The following is a 22,019-nucleotide window of genomic DNA, read 5'->3' as shown; positions in this document are numbered from 1 at the left end:
ACTCTAGGAAGACTAGCGGTCGCTAGGGCCAAGGCGTCAGCTAATGGGGATCCAAATAAAGAACAAAGAAAAGAGGTCCAGAGAGTAAATGAGAGGAGGGAAAAACACAATCATTATTTATACCTTTAATCAGGTAAATGGTGGCAATACACTATGGACCAGTGAGTAATTGACCAGTAGTTAACTTCTTTAGTATAGGGGGCAGCATTTTCACTTTTGGATGAATTTCGTGCCCATAGTGAACTGCCTCCTACTCTGTCCCACATGCTAATATATGCATATTATTATTACTATTGGATAGAAAACACTCTGAAGTTTCTAAAACTGTTTGAATGATGTCTGTGAGTATAACAGAACTCATATGGCAGGCAAAAACCTGAGAAGAAATCCAAACAGGAAGTGAAAATTCTGAGAGTGGTCGTTGTTAAAGTCATCACCTATTCAATTCCCTGTAATATATGGATCTGTTTGCACTTCATACGCCTTCCACTAGATGTCAACAGTCAGTAGAACGTGGAATGAAGCTTATGCTGTGTTGTGGGACCGGATGGGAGGGGGATGAGTCAGTGGTCTGGCAGATTGCCAGTTCTTGGTCACGCGCTTTCCTCATTATATCGTCTTGCGTTCCATTACTTATAGAGACTGAAAAGAATTCTCCGGTTGGAACCTTATTGGATATAAATGATAACATCCTGAAGATTGATTCTCTACTAAGTTTGACCAGTTTATTCGACCTGGAATATAACTTTTTGAAGTTTTTGTCCGACATTTGCCTGCAGCTGCGAGCGTTTGGACACGTGCACTACACATGCTAGCAAAATTAGCTAATTGGACATAAGTAATGGACATTATCGAACAAAACAACGATTTATTGTGGAACTAGGATTCCTGGCACTGCATTCTGATGAAGATAATCAAAGGTAAGGGAATATTTATGATGTAATTTCGTATTTCTGTTGACTCCAACATGGCGGAGAAATGTTGTTACTATCTGAGCGCCGTCTCAGATTATTGCATGGTGTGATTTTTACGTAATAAAAAATAAATAAATCTGACACAGCGGTTGCATTAGGAACAAGTGTATCTTTAATTATATGTAAAACATGTATCTTTCATCAAAGTTTATGATTAATATTTCTGTTATTTGACGTGGCTCTCTGTAATTACTCCGGATATTTTGGAGGCATTTCTGAACATGGCGCCAATGTAAACCGAGATTTGTGGATATAAATATGCACATTATCGAACAAAACATAAATGTATTGTGTAACATGATGTCATATGAGTGTCATCTGAAGAAGATATTCAAAGGTTAGTGATTCATTTTATCTCTATTTCTGGTTTTTGTTACTACTATCTTTTGCTGGGAAAATGGCTGTGTTTTTCTGTGGCTATGTACTGAGCTAACATAATTGTTTGGTGTGCTGTCCCCGTAAATCCTTTTTGAAATCAGACATGTTGGCTGGATTCACAACATGTGTAGCTTTAATTTGGTGTCTTTCACGTGTGATTTCATGAAAGATTGATTTGTATGGTAATATATTTGAATTTGGCGCGCTACATTTTTTCTGGATTTTGGCCAAGTTTTCGGCTACCGTCCCACCTATCCTAGAGAAGTTAACATAAACATGTTTAGGATCTCCAGACTTCCGAGCATAAAGTGCATTTGGAAAATATTCAGACACCTCGACTTTTTCCACATTTTGATAAGTTACAGCCTTATTCAAAAATGGATTCAATTGTTTGTTTTTTTCTCTCGTAAATCTCCAGACAATAGCCCACAATGACAAAGCAATAACAGGTTTTTAGAAATTGTAGCAAATGTATATAAACTCAGCAAAGAAAGACATTTTTCAGGACCCTGTCTTTCGAAGATAATTCGTAAAAATCCAAATAACTTCACAGATCTTCATTGTAAAGGCTTTAACTTCTACTTGGCACTCATCCCGGATCCGGGAGCACCCTCATCAGTAAAAAAGCTGACTAGCATAGCCTAGCATAGCGCCACAAGTAAATACTAGCATCTAAATATCATGAAATCACAAGTCCAAGACACCAGATGAAAGACAAACATCTTGTGAATCCAGCCATCATTTCCGATTTTTAAAATGTTTTACAGGGAAAACACAATATGTATTTCTATTAGCTAACCACGATAGCAAAAGACCCAACTGTTTTTTTCACAATTTTTTTACTGCATAGGTAGCTATCACAAATTCGACCAAATAAAGATATAAATAGTCACTAACCAAGAAACAACTTCATCAGATGACAGTCTTATAACAGATTTATTGTATAGCATATGTTTTGTTCGAAAAATGTGCATATTTGAGGTATAAATCATAGTTTTACATTGCAGCCACCATCACAAGTCTCACCAAAGCAGCTAGAATAACTACAGAAACCAACGTGAAATACCTAAATACTCATCATAAAACATTTATGAAAAATACATGGTGTACAGCAAATGAAAGACAAACATCTTGTGAATCCAGCCAATATTTCAGATTTTTTAAGTGTTTTACAGCGAAAACACAATATAGCATTATATTAGCTTACTACAATAGCCTACCACACAACCACATTCATTCAAGGCACGTTAGCGATAGCGAATAAACCAGCAAAAGATATACATTTTTTCACTAACCTTCTCAAACTTCATCAGATGACAGTCCTATAACATCATATTACACAATACATATGGTTTGTTTGAAAATGTGCATATTTAGCGGTACAATTCGTGGTTGAAGAATGTGAATACTAGCCAAACTGCACAAAATAATCCGGATATATTTCTGACACTCACTCACTCATCTAATCAAATAACTAATCATATACTTTACTAAAAAATACAGGTTGAACAGCAAATGAAAGATACACTAGTTCTTAATGCAACCGCTGTGTTAGATTTTTAAAAATAACCTTAGTACGACATACAGCTTACGTTATAGCGAGACAGCGCCCGAAATCTGGGCGGAATATAGTCTAAACATTTGACAGAAATTCGAAATAATATCATAAATGGTTCCTACTATTTGATGAGCTTCCATCAGAATCTTGTACAAGGTGTCCTTTTTCCAGAATAATCGTTGTTCGGTTGTAGAATGTCGTCTTCATCTGTCGATTTAGCTAACAAAGCTGGCCATGCGGCACGGAAGTGCCCAACTCACCAGAACGCATAACAAACAAAATACCGAAAATCGCAATCAACTGCTATAAACTGATATAAGTCGGTTTAATATAACTAGTTTGATGTTTTTAACACATATATCAAATAAAATCAGAGCCGGATATATCTAACTTCTAAAAGGAAAGCTTTTCTGAACGCAATGCAGAGGTCCCTCTTGCGTCAAGCCAAACGGTGGAAAGACCAGACCCACGGTTCCAAGAGGTCTTGTTCGGCCTCAGATCTAGCTACACCCCATTCTAACTCTCACTGCCTACTGACATCTAGTGGAAGGCGTATGCAGTGCATGTAGACCCAAAGATTCCATGCAAATTAATAGACTGACCCTGGAACAGAGCCCTCGATTTCAGATTTCTCACTTCCTGACAGGAAGTTTGCTGCAAAATGAGTTCTGTTTTACACACAGATATAATTCAAACGGTTTTAGAAACTAGAGAGTGTTTTCTATCCAATAGTAATAATAATATGCATATTGTACGAGCAAGAATTGAGTACGAGGCAGTTTAATTTGGGAACGATTTTTTACAAAGTGGAAATAGCGCCCCCCTATTCCCATGCTTGTTCAATGAACCATAAACAATTAATGAACATGCACCTGTGGAACGGTCGTTAAGACACTAACAGCTTACAGACAGTAGGCAATTAAGGTCACAGTTATGAAAACTTAGGACACTAAATAGGCCTTTCTACTGACTCTGAAAAACACCAAAAGAAAGATGTCCAGGGTCCCTGCTTATCTGCTTGAATGTACCATAGGCATGCTGCAAGGAGGCATGAGGACTGTAGATGTGTCCAGGGCAATAAATTGCAATGTCCGTACTGTGAGACGCCTAAGACGGTGCGGCAGGGAGACAGGACGGACAGCTGATTGTCCCCGCAGTGGCAGACCACGTGGAACAACACCTGCACAGGATCAGGACATCCGATCACCACACCTGCGGGACAGGTACACCGGCAACAACGTTGCCTATGGGCACAAACCCACCTTCGCTGGACCAGACAGGACTGGCAAAAAGTGCTCTTCACTGACGAGTTGCGGTTTTGTCTCACCAGGGGTGATGGTCAGATTCACGTTTATCGTCGATGGAATGAGCGTTACACCAAGGCCTGTACTCTGGAGCGGGATCGATTTGGAAGTGGAGGATCCGTCATGGTCTGGGGCAGTGTGTCACAGTACTTTGTTTTAGTACGTTCGGCAGCGATTACAGCATCGAGTCTTCTTGGGTATGACGCTACAAGCTTGGCACACATGTGCAGATCCTCTCAAGCTCTGTCAGGTTGGATGGGGAGCGTCGCTGCACATCTAATTTCAGGTCTCTCCAGAGATGTTCAATTCCGGGCTCTGGCTGGGCCATTGAAGGACATTCAGAATCTTGTCCCGAAGCCATTCCTGCGTTGTCTTGGCTGTGGGCTTAGGGTCGTTGTCCTGTTGGAAGGTGAACAGTTGCCACAGTCTGAGGTCCTGAGAGTTCTGGAGCAGGTTTTCATCAAGGATCTCTCTGTACTTTGCTCTGTTCATCTTTCCCTCGATCGTGACTAGTCTCCTTGTCCCTGCCGCTGAAAAACATCCCCCACAGCATGATGCTTCCACCACCATGCTTCACTGTAGGGATGGTGCCAGGTTTCCTCCAGACGTGACACTTGGCATTCAGGCCAAAGAGTTTAATATTGGTTTCATCAGACCAGAGAATCTTGTTTCTCATGGTCTGAGAGTCCTTTGGGTGCCTTTTGGAAAGTCCAAGCGTTGTCATTATGGGGTATTGTGTGTAGATTAGGGCTGTTGTGGTGACCGTATTACTGCCACACCGGTGGTCACGAGTCATGAAGGCAGTCAAATTCCACATGACCATTTAGTCACGGTAATTAGGCTTCTCCAAGCTCTGATGCTGCTAATGGTCATTAGTAGCCAACCAAATTTGCTAACTGCCTGGTACTCAGCACTCTATTGTCCCTCTAATCACTATGACATCAATGCAAATGCCATCGAAAATCTAAATCAAACACTTCACGAGAGTCCATGAGGTCATGTTGCACAACATTTCTATAGGCTATGCAATTGTGCGAGAAAACAGATTGACGGCCTCTTAAAAAGAGAAGGATCCCATCAGCTTTCTATAGGCTAAGCCTACTATATTTATTTCTCAACTTTCCTAATATTAAGCAAATATAAAGCACATTGCTTATCTTTACAACAGGAGTATAGCCTACCTGGCTGGCATGAAAATGAACCACAGGAAAAGTGTCCTCCATTCGCTATTTAAGTGCAGAGATGACATGTATTTTTCCCCCTGCCCCTGTTTCGAGTCAGGTGCATGTTAATGGTCCATTTTAAATCAAAACGAACTTCACACATATCTTATTTAGTATATGTAAAGCCAAGATTAAATCAAGAATAGTCTGATGGGTGACAATATTAGCCTATCACTTACGAATTATATGTTATCACTTGTGAATGATGAACAGGTTAAGGCAAGAAACAATATACAGTGGGGAGAACAAGTATTTGATACACTGACAATTTTGCAGGTTTTCCTACTTACAAAGCATGTAGAGGTCTGTAATTTTTATCATAGGTACACTTCAACTGTGAGAGAAGGAATCTAAAACTAAAATCCAGAAAATCACATTGTATGATTTTTAAGTGATTCATTTGCATTTTATTGCATGACATAAGTATTTGATACGTCAGAAAAGCAGAACTTTATATTTGGTACAGAAACCTTTGTTTGCAATTACAGAGATCATACGTTTCCTGTAGTTCTTGACCAGGTTTGCACACACTGCAGCAGGAATTTTGGCCCACTCCTCCATACAGACCTTCTCCAGATCCTTCAGGTTTCGGGGCTGTCGCTGGGCAATACGGACTTTCAGCTCCCTCCAAAGATTTTCTATTGGGTTCAGGTCTGGAGACTGGCTAGGCCACTCCAGGACCTTGAGATGCTTCTTACGGAGCCACTCCTTAGTTGCCCTGGCTGTGTGTTTCAGGTCGTTGTCATTCTGAAAGACCCAGCCACGACCCATCTTCAATGCTCTTACTGAGGGAAGGAGGTTGTTGGCCAAGATCTCGCAATACATGGCCCCATCCATCCTCCCCTCAATACGGTGCAGTCGTCCTGTCCCCTTTGCAGAAAAGCATCCCCAAAGAATGATGTTTCCACCTCCATGCTTCACGGTTGGGATGGTGTTCTTGGGGTTGTACTCATCCTTCTATTCCTCCAAACACGGCGAGTGGAGTTTAGAGCAAAAAGCTCTATTTTTGTCTCATCAGACCACATGACCTTCTCCCATTCCTCCTCTGGATCATCCAGATGGTCATTGGCAAACTTCAGACGGGCCTGGACATGCGCTGGCTTGAGCAGGGGGACCTTGCGTGCGCTGCAGGATTTTAATCCATGACGGCGTAGTGTGTTACTAATGGTTTTCTTTGAGACTGTGGTCCCAGCTCTCTTCAGGTCATTAACCAGGTCCTGCCGTGTAGTTCTGGGCTGATCCCTCACATTCCTCATGATCATTGATGCCCCACGAGGTGAGATCTTGCATGGAGCCCCAGACCGAGGGTGATTGACCGTCATCTTGAACTTCTTCCATTTTCTAATAATTGTGCCAACAGTTGTTGCCTTCTCACCAAGCTGCTTGGCTATTGTCCTGTAGCCCATCCCAGCCTTGTACAGGTCTACAATTTATCCCTGATGTCCTTACACAGCTCTCTGGTCTTGGCCATTGTGGAGAGGTTGGAGTCTGTTTGATTGAGTGTGTGGACAGGTGTCTTTTATACAGGTAACGAGTTCAAACAGGTGCAGTTAATACAGGTAATGAGTGGAGAACAGGAGGGCTTCTTAAAGAAAAACTAACAGGTCTGTGAGAGCCGGAATTCTTACTGGTTGGTAGGTGATCAAATACTTATGTCATGCAATAAAATGCAAATTAATTACTTAAAAATCATACAATGTGATTTTCTGGATTTTTGTTTTAGATTCCGTCTCTCACAGTTGAAGTGTACCTATGATAAAAATGACAGACCTCTACATGCTTTGTAAGTAGGAAAACCTGCAAAATCGGCAGTGTATCAAATACTTGTTCTCCCCACTGTATATATCTTTTTTTACTTTGTCGAATAATAGTCGCACACCTCATGTTTTGATAATGTTTGTATCACAACTAAAGTGGCCAAATAACTTCTTAAAAAGAAGCACATTAATCCACTTTACAATACTGTATGCAGCACGAGTTTCAAGTTTTGGGAAGATCATTTTCACAATAAAAATGCACCTTTATAATAAAAGGATAACATGCATAATCACATTTTATGGTCAATTTTGATAATGGTAATGATAATGGTAATGATAATGATAACGCTAATGGAACATCCGCGCTTATAGCCTACTGCCATGTGTGCAACGCTGCGCGTATGTGAAGAAATAGTGTAATAGTTGATCAACATTTTCAGCTAAATGTTCTGATCTGTTGCGTCATCCTCATTCCCGCAAAAACGTTTAAATTTTTTATTTATTATAGTGGTTGTGTTAATTTGGGATCTATCGCATCCCACAACTGTCCCAGATTATGTTTGGAATATTTATTTCTCGCACAGAATAGCTCAACTTTTGTACTATGGGGGATAGTAGATTGACATAGGCTAGTGCTTTTGCTGCTCTTCAGGCCTACTCATCTTGTTGTCTGACAAAAAGTAAATGTGGACAGTTCTTACAATATCTTCAACATGCACCTCGGAATTGGATAAGGACGTGCGCAGTTGCGTCCCCAATGTGTCTGTCTTCACTTGTAGCCTGTGAGAAAGACCAGATGACGTGAAGGAGAGCTGTGTGAGTGAGGTGAGTGGTGCTTCGGAGCAGGCAGCACACAGGGAGAAGGGCTGCAAAAGGCATGGATTTTTTTAGGGTGCATTATGGCCAGACAAAGGGGATGCCGCTGGGAAATTCGAGGCATTATCAAGTGTAAATGAGAGACTGACGAAGTGTGTACAGCCTGCGCAAAAAACAAAGCAGAGTTCATGCCTTTCAAGCAACTTTTTTCAAATCATCATTAGTCACATCATGCAGCCTTACAATGTATAAAAATATCAAAACATATAGCCCAATGTTTGTAAAACAACTAACGTGTCATTAACCTCTCTTGGGTACGTGAGACGTTAGTGTCCCACCTCTTCAACAGCCAGTGAAACTGCTGGGCGCCAAATTCAAATACAGAAATACTCATTATAAAAATTCAGAAAATAAAACATATTTTACATAGGTTTAAAGATGAACTTCTTGTGAATCCAACCACGGTGTCAGATTTTTAAAATGCTTTACGGCGAAAGCATACCTTACGATTATTTGAGAACATAGCCCAGCAGACAAATCATTACAAACAGTAACCAGCCAAGTAGAAGAGTTACACAAGTCAGAAATTGAGATAAAATTAATCCCTTACCTTTGATGATCTTCATATGGTTGCACTCAGCAGACATTCATTTACTCAATAAATATTCCTTTTGTTCGATAAAGACTCTTTATATCCACAAACCTCAGTTTTGTTCACGCGTTTTCTTCAGTAATCCACAGGCTCAAACGCAGTCAAAACAGGCAGACAAAAAATCCAAATTGTATCCGTAGAGTTCATAGAAACATGTCAAACGATGTTTATATTCAATCCTCAGGTTGTTTTTAGCCTAAATAATCGATAATATTTCAACCGGACAATATCGTCATCAATATAAAAGGTAAACAAGAAAGGCACTCTCTCGGTCGCGCGCATGAAAAAGCTCTGTGACACTTTAGGGTCCACTCATTCAGACTGCTCTTAGTTCCTAATTTTTCAGAATACAAGCCTGAAACAATTTCTAAAGACCGTTGACATCTAGTGGAAGGCATAGGAACTGCAATTTGAGTCCTAAGTCAATGGATACTGTAATGGCATTGAATAGAAAAGTACAACCACCCCCCAAAAGATTCCTGAATGGATTTTTCAACCTGATTTCTCAGGTTTTCACCTGCCAAATCTTAGAGTGTTTTCTTTAGAGTGTTTTCTATCCAAATCTACCAGTTATATGCATATCATATCTTCTGGGCCCGAGAAGCAGGCAGTTTAATTTGGGCATGCTTTTCATCCAAAATTCCAAATGCTGCCCCCTACCCGAGAGAAGTTAATAACTCTAAATTAAGCATAAGAGTACCTATTTCTTTGTTAACCGCTCAACACAGAATAGCCGCATGTGCGCACTCCAAATCATTTGGAGAAAAATATCCTTTATATTTTATTCAGCTTTGTTCAATTGTATTCTTCACACGTCTGCTAAATGATATGGCATAGCCAGATCAGGACCTAACATAAGGACAACTCAGAGTATGCTATTCTGTTCTTCTGAAATAGACTACATTTCCTTCATATCATGTTTCTTTAGACCTGTCTAAAATATATTATGGTTTTATTGTGAAGGTGTAGGCTATACTACATTCATTTATTAGACTATGAAGTAAAATGTAGATGTTCCAAAGGTCTGCATCAGTGGCTTGTAGGCTGTGTGTGGAACCATTTTAGAATTAGGCTGCAACATGGAAAAAGTCAAGGGGTCTGAATACTTTCCCGAATGCACTGTTTATGTACTGATGTTAAATCAGGTTTACTGGATATTACGAAAGGTGTCCCGCGGGGGTTGATTCTGGGTCCTGTAATTTTCACTGTTAACATTAACAATATCAGCTTGTCTGTAATTTTTTTTTAACGTGCACTTGAATTCCGATGATAGTGTTGTGTATGCTATTGCCCCCACGGTTGACCAGGCCACATCTGAACTACAGTCTGCATTCATAGTATTACTGAAAAGCCAGCATCAAAACATTTCAATTTAATCTCAGGCTGTAACAATGTAACACAACAAAATGTGTAAAAGGTCAAGGGGTGTGAATACTTTCTGAAGGCACTACTGTACACTATGGGCTGCATGATGCGACTATTGATCATTTTAAAAAGTCAGAGGAAAAATGCATGCGTTCGGTTTCTTGCCTTAGTAGACTGCACATGCTGGGCATCAGTCTCTCATTCACGAGTGATAATGTGTGAAATTAGTTTCGATTTTCAATTTAGAATGACTCATTATCATGCACCTGTCAGAACAGGGGAAGAAAAAAAAAACATCATCCATTAACACTTAAATAGCGATTGGATGGGGGTTTGTGAATCATTCATTTTCATTAAAGCCAGGTAGGCTACTCCAGTTGTATTGCGAAGCAATGTGCTTAATATTAGGAGTTGAGAAATAAATATAGTAGCCTAGCAATAGAAATCTGGGATCCTGCTCTTTTTAATAGAGGCCATAAAGAAATGCAAAGCCTACACTGTAAAGAGGTTGCCATGAATTTGACAGTACCTTACAGGCAGCTCAGTGGCATGTAAAATTCGGTATTTCATATTACAATAGGCCTTCACCTACTGTAATATAAAAATGGTATCAACGCAAGTACTGTACACAGTACAATACCGTAAAATCGACTGTATTATACTGTAAAAACAAATGCTACCGTAATCAGAATGAATGGATGAATTAAATTAATTGAGGGGAGATGTTTGTATTTCACAGTATTTTACTGTAATTACAAGGGATTGGTAAAAGCAAGTGTTTACACATTACAGCATATTAATTGCTGGTGTTTTATTTCACTTGCATTTCTAGAGGCCTTAACAAAGGCTTCCAAAACTGGCGGTGACTACAGACCAAAAAAACATGGCAAAACGCTCAACAATTTAAGGTTTAAGACTTGCTGCCACTCCAATCTATACCCTATACAGTGCCTTCAGAAAAGTATTGGTACCCCTTGACTTGTTCCACATTCTGTTGCGTTAAAGCCTGAATTAAACATGGATTAAATTGAGATGTTGAGTCACTGGTCTACACACAATAACACCCCATAATGTAAAGTGGAGTTGTTTAAACATTTTTTTTCTTTACAAATTCATAAAAAATGTAAAGCTTAAATGTCTTGAGTCAATAAGTATTTAACCCCTCTTATGGAAAATCTAAATAAGTTCAGGAGTAAAAATGTGCTTAACAAGTCACAAAATAAAATGCATGGACTCACTTCGGTGTGCAATAACAATGTTAACAGGATTTTTGAATGACTACCTCATCTCTGTACCCCACACACACAATTATCTATAAGGTCCCTCAGTTGAGCACTGAATTTCAAACACAGATTCAACCACAAAGACCAGGGAGGTTTTCCAATGCGGGTATGCTTGTAATCATTATGGACTGATGAGTTTTTCAGGATAAAAAAATGTATGGAATAGAGCTAAGGACAGGCAAAATCCTTGAAGAAAAACTGGTTCAGTCTGCTTTCCACCAGACACTGGGAGATTAATTCACCTTTCAGCAGGACAATAACCTAAAACGCAAGGCCAAATCCTTGCTTACCAAGAAGAAACGGAATGTTCCTGAGTATCCGAGTTACAGTTTTGACTTAAATTTAAAATCTACGGCAATACCTGGAAATGTCTGTCTAGCGATGATCAACAACCAATGACAGAGCTTGAATAATATTGAAAAGAATAAGGAGCATGTTGCACAATCCAGGTGCAGAAAGCTCTTAGAGACTTACCCAGAAAGACTCACAGCTGTAATTGCTGCCATAGGTGCTTCTACAAAGTATTGACTCTGGGTTTGAAATGCAGAAGAAATATTTCCGCATTTCATTTTCAAAAAAAATTATAATACATGTTTTCACTTTGTCATTATAGGGTATTGTGTACATGGGTGAAAAAAATATTTTATACATTTTGAATTTAGGCTGTAACACAACAAAATGTGAAATAAGTCAATGGGTATGAATACTTTCTGAAGGAACTGTACATTTTAAATTGATGGGGCATTATAAGCACAAAGGAGTCAAATTGGTACGGGGCGGCAGGTAGCCTAGTGGTTAGAGCGTTCGGCCAGTAACCGAAAGGTTGCTAGATCGAATCCCCGAGCTGTCGTTCTGCCCCTGAACATGGCAGTTAACCCACTGTTCCTAGCCATTGTAAATAAGAATTTGTTCTTAACTGACTTGCCTAGCTAAATAAAAAATACATTAAAAAAAAATTTCTCTCACAGGTGCAACAAATATAGCCTCTTACAAGGCATGCATCAAAATATGTTAATACGACAGAAACAATACCATGCGCCCACTAGTGGTGAAAAGGTTTTTGGCACTCCAAAGATACGGTACTGTATTCTGTGGGGTGGAATTACACTACCATTAGAAATTCAATACTTCTATCAGCCACAAAAATATACCATAATTTACAGTATGCTGCAGTAAAACTGCTTTGTAACTGTATTTTACTGTTGACAATACCCAACATTACTGTATAAATTACAAATCAAATCACATTTTATTTGATATAGTGTATAGAAATGTTGCGCTTATAAGAACACATTTCATTCCACGCATCAATAAGCTATTTTAGGAGCTGGCTCTCGCTGCGCGACATGTGATATACTGCTGAAACTGAATGAATTTCTCCAACCCTGTTCCTTGAGAGCTAACCCTCCTGAAGGTTTTCGCTCCAACCTCAGACGTTACCAACCTGTTTCAGCTTATCAAGCAGCCAAATATCAGCCTCACATTCCAAAATGTGTTCCAATGGCATGAAGTGTTTGACTAGATTTTTGATTATATTTGCATTGATGTCAGAGTGATTAGAGGGACAATAGAGCGCAGAGAACAAGGCCATTAGCAACTTGAGGTACTTTAGCAAGTTTGGTAGGCTACTAATGACCATCAGTGGTAGGAGTGGTGGCATTCATACAGAGCGCAGTTTTGGAGTAGCCTTGTTACCGTAACTCAGCGGTCACGTAGAATTTGACTGCGGTCATAACTGGTGACTGCCGGTGTGGCTGTAATACGGTCACCTTAACAGCCCTATTGGCGCGTCTTCATCCTCCACTGACAGGTGTGTTGGAGGGAAAGAGAGCAACAACACTCATCCCTGTTCATCAGGCTACACTCAGAGTGGCGGCTGGGAAAGAGGGGGTGAGAGAAAGAGGGAGCGAGGGAGGGAGGGAGCAGAAAAGAACAGTGTGTGCGTTGTAAATATTTTGTCTGTGAAAGAGAGTAATATTCGTATGAAAGAAAACCTTGTTACTTCTGCAGGTGTGCTCAGGCGTGTGTGTACAAAATAGAGATTTAGTCTGAAAGAAAGAATACAGTATATTGTATTTGTGTGTGTGTGTGCGTGTGCATATGACAACTTCTACAGAAGCCCATACAGTAGTGTAAAGACAGTAGTACTGACCTGTCCCAGCAGGAGGAGCTGGTCAGCACACTTCTTGGTGTGTTCATAACTGGACCTCTTCACCTCCTGTAGATGGACTCGCTCCAACTGGAACCTCTGTTACAACACACAGAGAGCGAGATTGAGAGAGAAAGAGGTGAAGAGATGGAGAGATGATTATTTAACCTTTACTTATCCAGATTCGTATCATTGAAATAAAAATCTATTATTTCACAAGAGAGACCTGTTTCAAGATGGCAGCCATCAACAGTTACTAAAGTTATAGTTACACACATATAGTAAAGGTACATTCAATTACGACACAAACAAAACATAGCAAACGCAATCCTCAAGTCACGTGGTACGAGTGGCAATCACAATTGTCATCTACATATTTATCGACCAACCTCTTATATTCCCGAAATATAATATTTGTTTTGGCCTGGTGAGATTGTTCATGAGATCATTACGTGAGTAGAGATGGTGAAGAAGAGAAAGGAGATGGAGAGTAAGAAGGTAAAGGGATAGAGACGAGGTAAAGAGCAGAACATGTCATTACATTGTTGTTTAAATGTTCAAGAATCGTTATTCTATTGCACTGCCACGCTTCACCAGACATTTATATTCCGCACCAACCCATCACAATGATTGCATTTAATGTTCACCGCAGGATAATTGATGGAACTCAGACAAATGCATGAAAGTGTTTTCAGAGCAAAGAAGAAAAGTAATAAAATCTAGAATTACATTGTCTAGTGGATAGACCCGATGGATTTTCCAAAACACAAGAGCTAATCAGAGTATTATAAGAGGACTGAGGAGAAGATACTGGGCAGAAGAAGTGCTGTGTACCACCATTACCTAGTTAAATAAAGGTTAAATAAAAACAAATGAAATACCAAAGTTCTCTATGACAACTAAGGGGATAGTGCTAAACACACATGTTCACTGCAGGTAAATGTAGTGTTCAGAACATGTTGGTGCAACAGTTGAAGATGGACAGAGGAAGAGAGGCTGTTTTGGTGCCATCATCATCTTCCCCATCTGCTACACCATCTTAGTTAACCTGCTAAAGCTAAAGAAGAGAGCAAACGTGTGGAGGCGAGCTGAGCCTGTTGAAGCGAGCCTGAACTAAGAGACTGAATTTTGACAGAGATTGAAAAGTGTCTTGTTACTTGAAGTTGACCTTTGCTTATTGTCTAAGTTCAGGGGGGTTCTGTTTTAACATGTTCTGACCAAAGTCCTGCCATGACTCTCCTGTGATGATCCAAAGGATCAGCTGTACAGAGCTCTCTCTCTCCCGCAGAGGGGGAGAGGGATGAATGTGGGGGGAGGTTTATGGCACCTCGATCGTAACCCATGGGCAGCAGACGATTCCTTTTGAGGCCTAATTTGGGCAAATGGAATGTCTCTGTTACAGAGAGTTTACCACCCAAGAACTTCAACATCAAACCATGGATACTGGTACAACATATTTCAAAACCCGAATATTGGGACTGATGAGAGATGGAATATGGAAAATTAACGTCTATTTTGGGATGTCATTAAAAGTTGCATGAAGACGTTATAACGAAAACATTGTAACTTGAATAATTTTCATACGGTGTATGTCATGTTTACATGCTTTGCATTGTGTGGAAAATATCTATGTTTTGTGACGATAAGATTGTGATTTTATTTCTCTAACGAGATCATAGTAAATTGTGATACCTTGCCTCTTAACTAGCTACACCCCAGGGAACCCAGAGAGCGTGTCAGCAAGACGTAAACACCCCCTTGCTACCCGAGGGTATAAAGCATTTTAGTTAAGAATTTACATATCAGACTAGAAGGGCCACAAGCTGCAGCTGAGGTCTACAATTAGTCACGACCCCGAAATGCAACACGAGTTTGAAGAAGACAAAGGAACCTCATAACAATCAATGATACAGTTGAGTACTGAGTACTGTATCTAAGAAGGTCAATTTCAGCAGGACCATACGGTTCTTCTCTTCAAATCATTGTTTGTCTACACGGCTTTTATCACCACTCTGGGATCATCGACACGGCTGATTAGCTGTCCTCAGGAGACCACTCTTCCAGAACGAGTGCAAGTAAACAGACAACTAAGAAGGACAATATGACATCTTGTGGACAATCAGAGACTTACACCCAAGAACAAAGGAGAAAGAACAAGGCCTCTGTCGAACCCTTATCACCACATATCACTGAACCTGGCCCACGAAGGCCTGGGCCCAACAGAGATACACCAACCTTCAACGCGTAAAAAAATAATAAGTTCCCTTTTCAGGACCCTGTCTCTCAAAGATAATTCGTCAAATCCAAATGACTTCACAGATCTTCCTTATAAAGGTTTTAAACACTGTTTCCAATGCTTGTTCAATTAACCATAAACAATTAATGAACACGCACCTGTGGAACGGTCGTTAAGACACTAACAGTTTACAGTCGGTAGGCAATTAAGGTCACAGTTATGAAAACTTAGGATACTAAAGAGTCCTTTCTACTGACTCTGAAAAAACCAAAAGAAAGATGCCCAGGGTCCCTGCTCATCTACGTCAACGTGCCTTATCAATTTGTGTGGTACGGAATGATCAGTGAGACGTTTGTGCAGATTAACGGAGTTCAGAATGAGACTGATATGAGGAAATTATTAATTGATGACTGGTGTGATATCTATATATTCTTGAGTTAATTCGGGAAATGGTAACTCATTAAACAAACTTTTCCCATGGTGCCCCAAATTCCTAATGAGTTAATTGTTACATGATTAATTTAATCGAGTAATAAACATAGTAGGTAATTATTCGATGAATAGCAGTCATCACATTAATGATAATGGACTGTCGTGACGTGACTGTTTTAAAATGAGTGAAGTCGATGGAGGTTTGTTTGGTGTTATATCTACACTCTATTACTTTCAATTTAGTGAAGACAATGGAGTGTGGTAAGTCTTATATGCATACTCAGTCACTTCGAAAAACGTGGAGATGGTGGAGTGTGGCTAGCACTGAAGGGTGTTTCCATAGGAGGCGGCCCAATTTCATTATAAAAGGGAGAAGTAGGATAATAGATATTCATTCTTCTTCTTCTTTTGGATGTTGCGGGCGGTGGAGGCTGGTGGGGCGGACCTGTGGGAGAGCGGGCTCATTGTGGTGGTTGGAGTGGAGTGAACTGTCAAACGTGGTTTCCATGTTTGGTACCGTTCTGTTTGTTCCGGCCAATGCGGTGGGCCCGTCGTCTTATGGCTCCTCTCACCGGCCTCCACTGCTTGCGAGTATTCTTTGTCAGTTTTACTTCAACGCTGGGGAGCTAGTTACACATGTCTGTCTTTACTTTTTGAGGGAAAATGTACTTGATACGATTGTGATGCCCTGGATAAAAGCATCTGCTAAATGACTAAAATGTCAAATGTAACTAGAGCTTTTATTCAATTCAGTGATTCATTCTGTGTCAACCACCTGCTTTGGACATAAAACCACATACAAAGAACAATATTTGTCTTATTGTTCAGTATGTTCAAAGGCCTTCCATAGGCATAGACTGTCAGTGTACTCTCATTAGGCTCATGTTATGGTGATTTTGGAATAGTCTGACAAATGTATTTTTGACTGAAAGCTTATCACATCTTATCTAATATTGCAGATCATTTTTCTTCATGTTGATATTGGTGGGCAATGGGCATGTAGCTGAAGTGTCTCAGAGTAGGAGTGCCGATCTAGGATCAGTTTTGCCTTTTAGATAACAAGGAATAACATTGTGGGGGTCCTGATCCTAGATCCTATTGTTATGCTATTGTTAAGCATTGAAGTGATTATTCTAGTGAAACTGTTCTTTCTGTCCATTCAAATTGTCATCAATAAAATGCAATTGTGTTCGTTGTCCATAGCTTAAGACTGCCCATACCATAACTTCCCCGCCACCACTTGGCACTCTGTTCACAACGTTGACATCAGCAAAACGCTCGCCCACACGACACCATACACGTGGTCTGCGGTTGTGAGGCCAGTTCGACGTATTGCCAAATTATCCAAAATGACGTTAGAAAACGAAACAAAACGACAGCTTATGGTAGAGAAATTAACCTTAAATTCTCTGGCAACCGCTCTGGTGGACATCCCTGCAGTCAGCATGCCAATTACACGCTCCCTCAAATCTTCAGACATCTGTGGCATTGTGTTGTGTGACAAAACTGCACATTTTAGAGCTGCCTTTTATTGTCCCCAGCACAAGGTGCATCAGTGTAATGATCATGCTATTTAATCAGCTTCTTAATATGCCACACCTGTCAGGTGGATGGATTATCTTGGCAAAGGAGAAATGGAGAAAGGAGAAATTTACAGGGATGTAAACAGATGTGTGCACAACATTTGAGAGAAATACATTTTTTGTATGCAGATGTAACATTTCTGGGATCTTTTATTTGGTCTCATGAAACATGGGGCCTACACTTTACATGTTGCTTTTATATTTTTGTTTAGTGTACAATCCAAGATTGATATTTTCCGGGCCCTAAAAAAAGTATGTTGCTCGAAATCTCCATTAGACCGACCGACAGAAGAACGTGACGCTCATGAAGGCCCAAATGCACCATCTCTGATTAAAAAGTATTCTCCATCACCTTGGCAACTGACAAGCGGATGGATCACAGCTGAGTCTGGTTGTCACGTGGTTGCCATGCCAACAAGTCACGCGATAGACATAACAGAGACAGGCCAATCAATGAACACCGATTTAGCACACCTCTTGAATCCTAACCCTCCTGTGTCCAAAATGGCAGCTAATTCCCTATATAGTGCCAGTGCACTAAATTTGACTAGGTCCCATACAGCTCTGGTACAAAAGTAGTACATTATAAAGGGAATAGGGTGCAATTTGGGATACACATAGAGAGGATACAATCAATTATTAAGGTTGAAAAAAATCCACCAGCCTTGCTGGATTGTTTCTCAAGGCCCTCTTCTCCGTCCAACTATTCAGTTTCTTTTCTCCTCTGCCCTACACTCCTATTTTTTCACTCCTTCCCCATCTCCTCTGCAAAGGCAAAGGGATACTGCCAATGACAGAGCACACCACAAACAAGGGCCCAAAGAGGGAGGGCAGTCGGCGGTTTGTGTGACTGTGTGTGTTGCCCGGTCAAAACTGCTGACACGGCAGAATGGCTGAGGTCACAGGGGACTGTCTACTAGAGGAATTACTATGTGGTCTGGGGCCAATACAACCTGTGGTGTTGACAGTTTGACAAATGTAATGGTATATACCCACTTACTCTCAAACACTGATGCCCACCTCCTTGGACGTTAACTGGAATAAATCCCTTCTAGAGACAACACATTGATTTGTTAGACCAGTGGATGCTGGTGTCACTTTAAAAATTGGAGGACGGGCCGATTGCAATGGCTGGAATGGAATGGTATCCGCATTAATTTCATTCCAGCCTTCAATGAGCCTGTTCTCCAATTTCTCCCTCAACCAGCTTCCAGTGTGTTAGACAAGGCACACTGCCTAATAAAAAAACGTCCTAACGTCCATTTGTCCATTCTTTCGCTCACCTGGAAGTAGAAGCTCTCACACAGGGTGTCGTGGTAGATGTCCAGGTGGCCCTGTGGGGTGGCCTGGGTCCCCTCGGCTGGGGTCTGGCCCTCGGGGACGGGCACACTGAGGTGGCGAGCCTGGGCGAACGACTGGAGGTAGTGGGCCGCCACCGTCCAGAACTGCAGGTCCGACTCGTCCCCAAACAGCCTGCATTGGGACACAACCAGGCCAGTGTTCATTATGGACCAAACGAAATAAAACGAACTGAAACAGGAAAGGATTACCTGTGCGTGTCCATTAAGGAACCCCTTGATTTTTTTTGCTAGGGTGTGCCCGACAAAAATAGGCCGAAACAGGGATGCACTACCTCGGGCTCCAATAAAAAAACGCTCGTTTTTGTTTGCAAAACGTTCTGGTACAGTGTGTTCGAATGAAGACCCTGATTTCACTTGGTTGGTTTTGAAACGTTCGCTGTGATAGCAATAATGGATCAACCACTAATGACCGCACCACATGACCAGTTCTGCATGAAACCATCCCCACATCAATTCGTCGTTCATCTCCATCTTTCTGCAAAATGCTTTTTAAACATTTTCACAGTGCAATATCTAACCGTTGCTAGGCTACCCCCCTTCACTAGCAAATGGGTACAAGAACATCAAACCACGATTGTAAAGTTTAATGTGAGTGTAAGAACCTTCTGAACATCGGAAGAAAAGACACCTTAATGTGCATTCTTCTTCTGAAAAGGAGAGTCCTTGGGGATTCTTGGGCTTGGTGGGATTAGAACAGTCAAAATGGGTTACAAAAACATTAATCATAGTTCAGAGCAGATTGTTTCTTCAGGTTTATGTAAGCTTGAGGGTGTAAAGTTAAGTTTAGACAAAGCTAGATCTCCTGACTTGGCACTAACGGTTGTAGCTCAATGTTAAATTCAAATCTCCCTGCCATCCTATTTCAGCCAATATGACACCAATGTCGTAGGCTATTAATTTAAACAAGGATATACCTGATGATATCAGGGCATATACATTAAAGCTGTGTCACGACATGCCCTTGGGGGGAGGATCATAAGCGCCACCCTCTCTCCAGTTTTATGATGGTCATAAATACCTGCAGGAAAACTCTCTCCCCCCACTCTCAGAAATGGAAGTTAAATCCCTTTGTTACCACAGAGAGAGACGTTGCAGTACGGTAACATCAAAAGGTTGAATAATTAAACAGTATTTCTGTATTTCAAACATTTGGAATGGTCTGTGTGTATTTAAAGAACAATCCTGTCGAATTTGTTAATAATTTGTGATGTAACTAAAGACGGTAGGACAACATAACTATTTCTGGATGGGTATAATTGTCAGTGATCAGGTCCACATTCAAATGTGGGGGGACGTATATGATTAAATATTGACAATCCGGAGTTCCAATTGCGGCAATTGCTTGCTTGCGGAGGATTACAGGAATGAGATGGCTAATTTCAATTCTGCGCAAACTTATCGGGAAAATTCCAATTTGTGTTTTCTCATTCTCAAATCCTGTGGCTGGACACCGCTCGGTCTTAATGGATGTATCCCCACCTTGTCACCTGTCCCTATCCGAAAGGCATGTGCTATTTTGAACTTGCCTGCCAAAGAAGTCACCTCCATCAGCTTTTCCTCCTCAACCCTGTAGTAGAGTAGACGGAGAACAGCAAGAGGATTGTTCCAGCACTGGTCCCATGTCACAAGTCGTGGAAACCGAAGGCAGTTGGCATGCTAATAAGAGGACTGGAGTGTCTGCGAGAGGTTCGGAGCAGATTGACATGAGGAATAGCTTCAACGCCCTGGTGCCTGATCTACCTGCTACCCTGCTTCTCGTGGGGTTGTGAAAGGTTCCGCGAATTGTGTGAGGGGGTAGGATTTCTCCATCCCCTTCTCTGGCCGTTGTATTAGGCAGTTCAATGGTGAGAAATGTCTTAGTCCCTGGAGCAAAAACTTAACGCTATCCAGGAGCATGAGTACAGGACATCAGTAAGTTGCTCCCCAACATTTTAAACCTGTATCAGGAAATGTAGTCTATTATGAAGGGCAGCTCAGAACAGCTGAAGATCGATTCTGAATAACTGATTGGGTCTCTGACACCAACAAGCGCCCCATAATATCTACCCTCTGCCTTCCCTAAATCATGGCATTGAATGTTACAGCAAACTTTTAGCCCTCCATAACTGGCTACGTGACTATTAAAAGGTCTGTGGGTGAAACATTTACTGACAATTTTGATACCTTCTAAAAACAAAGCTCGTTTTATAAGGAGGATGGGATCCACCCAAATAATTTTGGTTCCTGGATCCTTTCACAGCATTATAAGGCTGCGTTGAGACAATGACTTATCATAATGGTTCAGCAAATGTACATTATCCCAGGGGCGTTGGAAGACAATGTAAGTAACCTATTTTATGCCCCCCTCACTGCCCTGAATGCCTCTGCTGATCACACAGCTATTGTATGCAGTGATCATGTGCCTATGAATCAGAGTTATACTGTTAGCACTGAGGCAGTGTGCCCTGGGAGGTCCACTATGTTAACATAAATAACATGAGCATGTTTACATTGACTGGCTTTCATCCGGCTGCCCACTCAAGAGAAAGCTTCAAACTGTAACTAGGGCCTGCAACCTGTTTCAGGTTATCAGTCAACCTACCAGGGTAGTTACAAACAGCACAGGAATGAAATCATCAACATGTATTGATCACATCTTTAATAATGCTACAGAAATTTGCTTTAAAGCATTATCCAAATCCATCAGATCTAGTCATCACAATTAGAGTAGTTATATCTAGGAAAACCAAAGTTCCAAAGAATGGGCCTAATATAGTGTATAAGAGGTCATACAATACGTTTTGTAGTGATTCCTATGTTGTTGCTGTTAACATATTGGTCTGTGGTGTGTAATGAGGAGCAACCAGACACTGCACTTGACACATGTATGAAATTGCTTATTCCAGTTACTAATAAGCATTCACCTATTAAGAAAATGACTGTAAAAACTGTTAAATCCCTGTGGATTG

At 40.8% G+C, this 22,019-nt stretch overlaps 1 protein-coding gene across 2 annotated transcripts in view; it reads right to left on the bottom strand.

Moving 5' to 3' along the window:
* The window catches only part of wdr11 (WD repeat domain 11), a 142,135-nt gene that overhangs the window by 7,035 nt on the left and 113,081 nt on the right, over nucleotides 1-22,019 (bottom strand). For both annotated transcript variants that reach the window (XM_071379724.1, XM_071379725.1), the window contains exons 23-24: nucleotides 18,994-19,183; nucleotides 13,463-13,558 (exon numbers count right to left, since the gene is read on the bottom strand). In XM_071379724.1, the coding sequence (XP_071235825.1) occupies nucleotides 13,463-13,558; nucleotides 18,994-19,183 (286 nt within the window). The remainder of the gene's footprint in view (nucleotides 1-13,462; nucleotides 13,559-18,993; nucleotides 19,184-22,019) is intronic.

The sequence above is a fragment of the Salvelinus alpinus genome, chromosome 32 (genome assembly GCF_045679555.1).
Source record: "Salvelinus alpinus chromosome 32, SLU_Salpinus.1, whole genome shotgun sequence".
Classification (NCBI taxonomy): Eukaryota; Metazoa; Chordata; class Actinopteri; order Salmoniformes; family Salmonidae; genus Salvelinus; species Salvelinus alpinus.
Note: the sequence above shows the minus strand (reverse complement) of the source record. Positions and strands in the feature narration are given on the sequence as shown.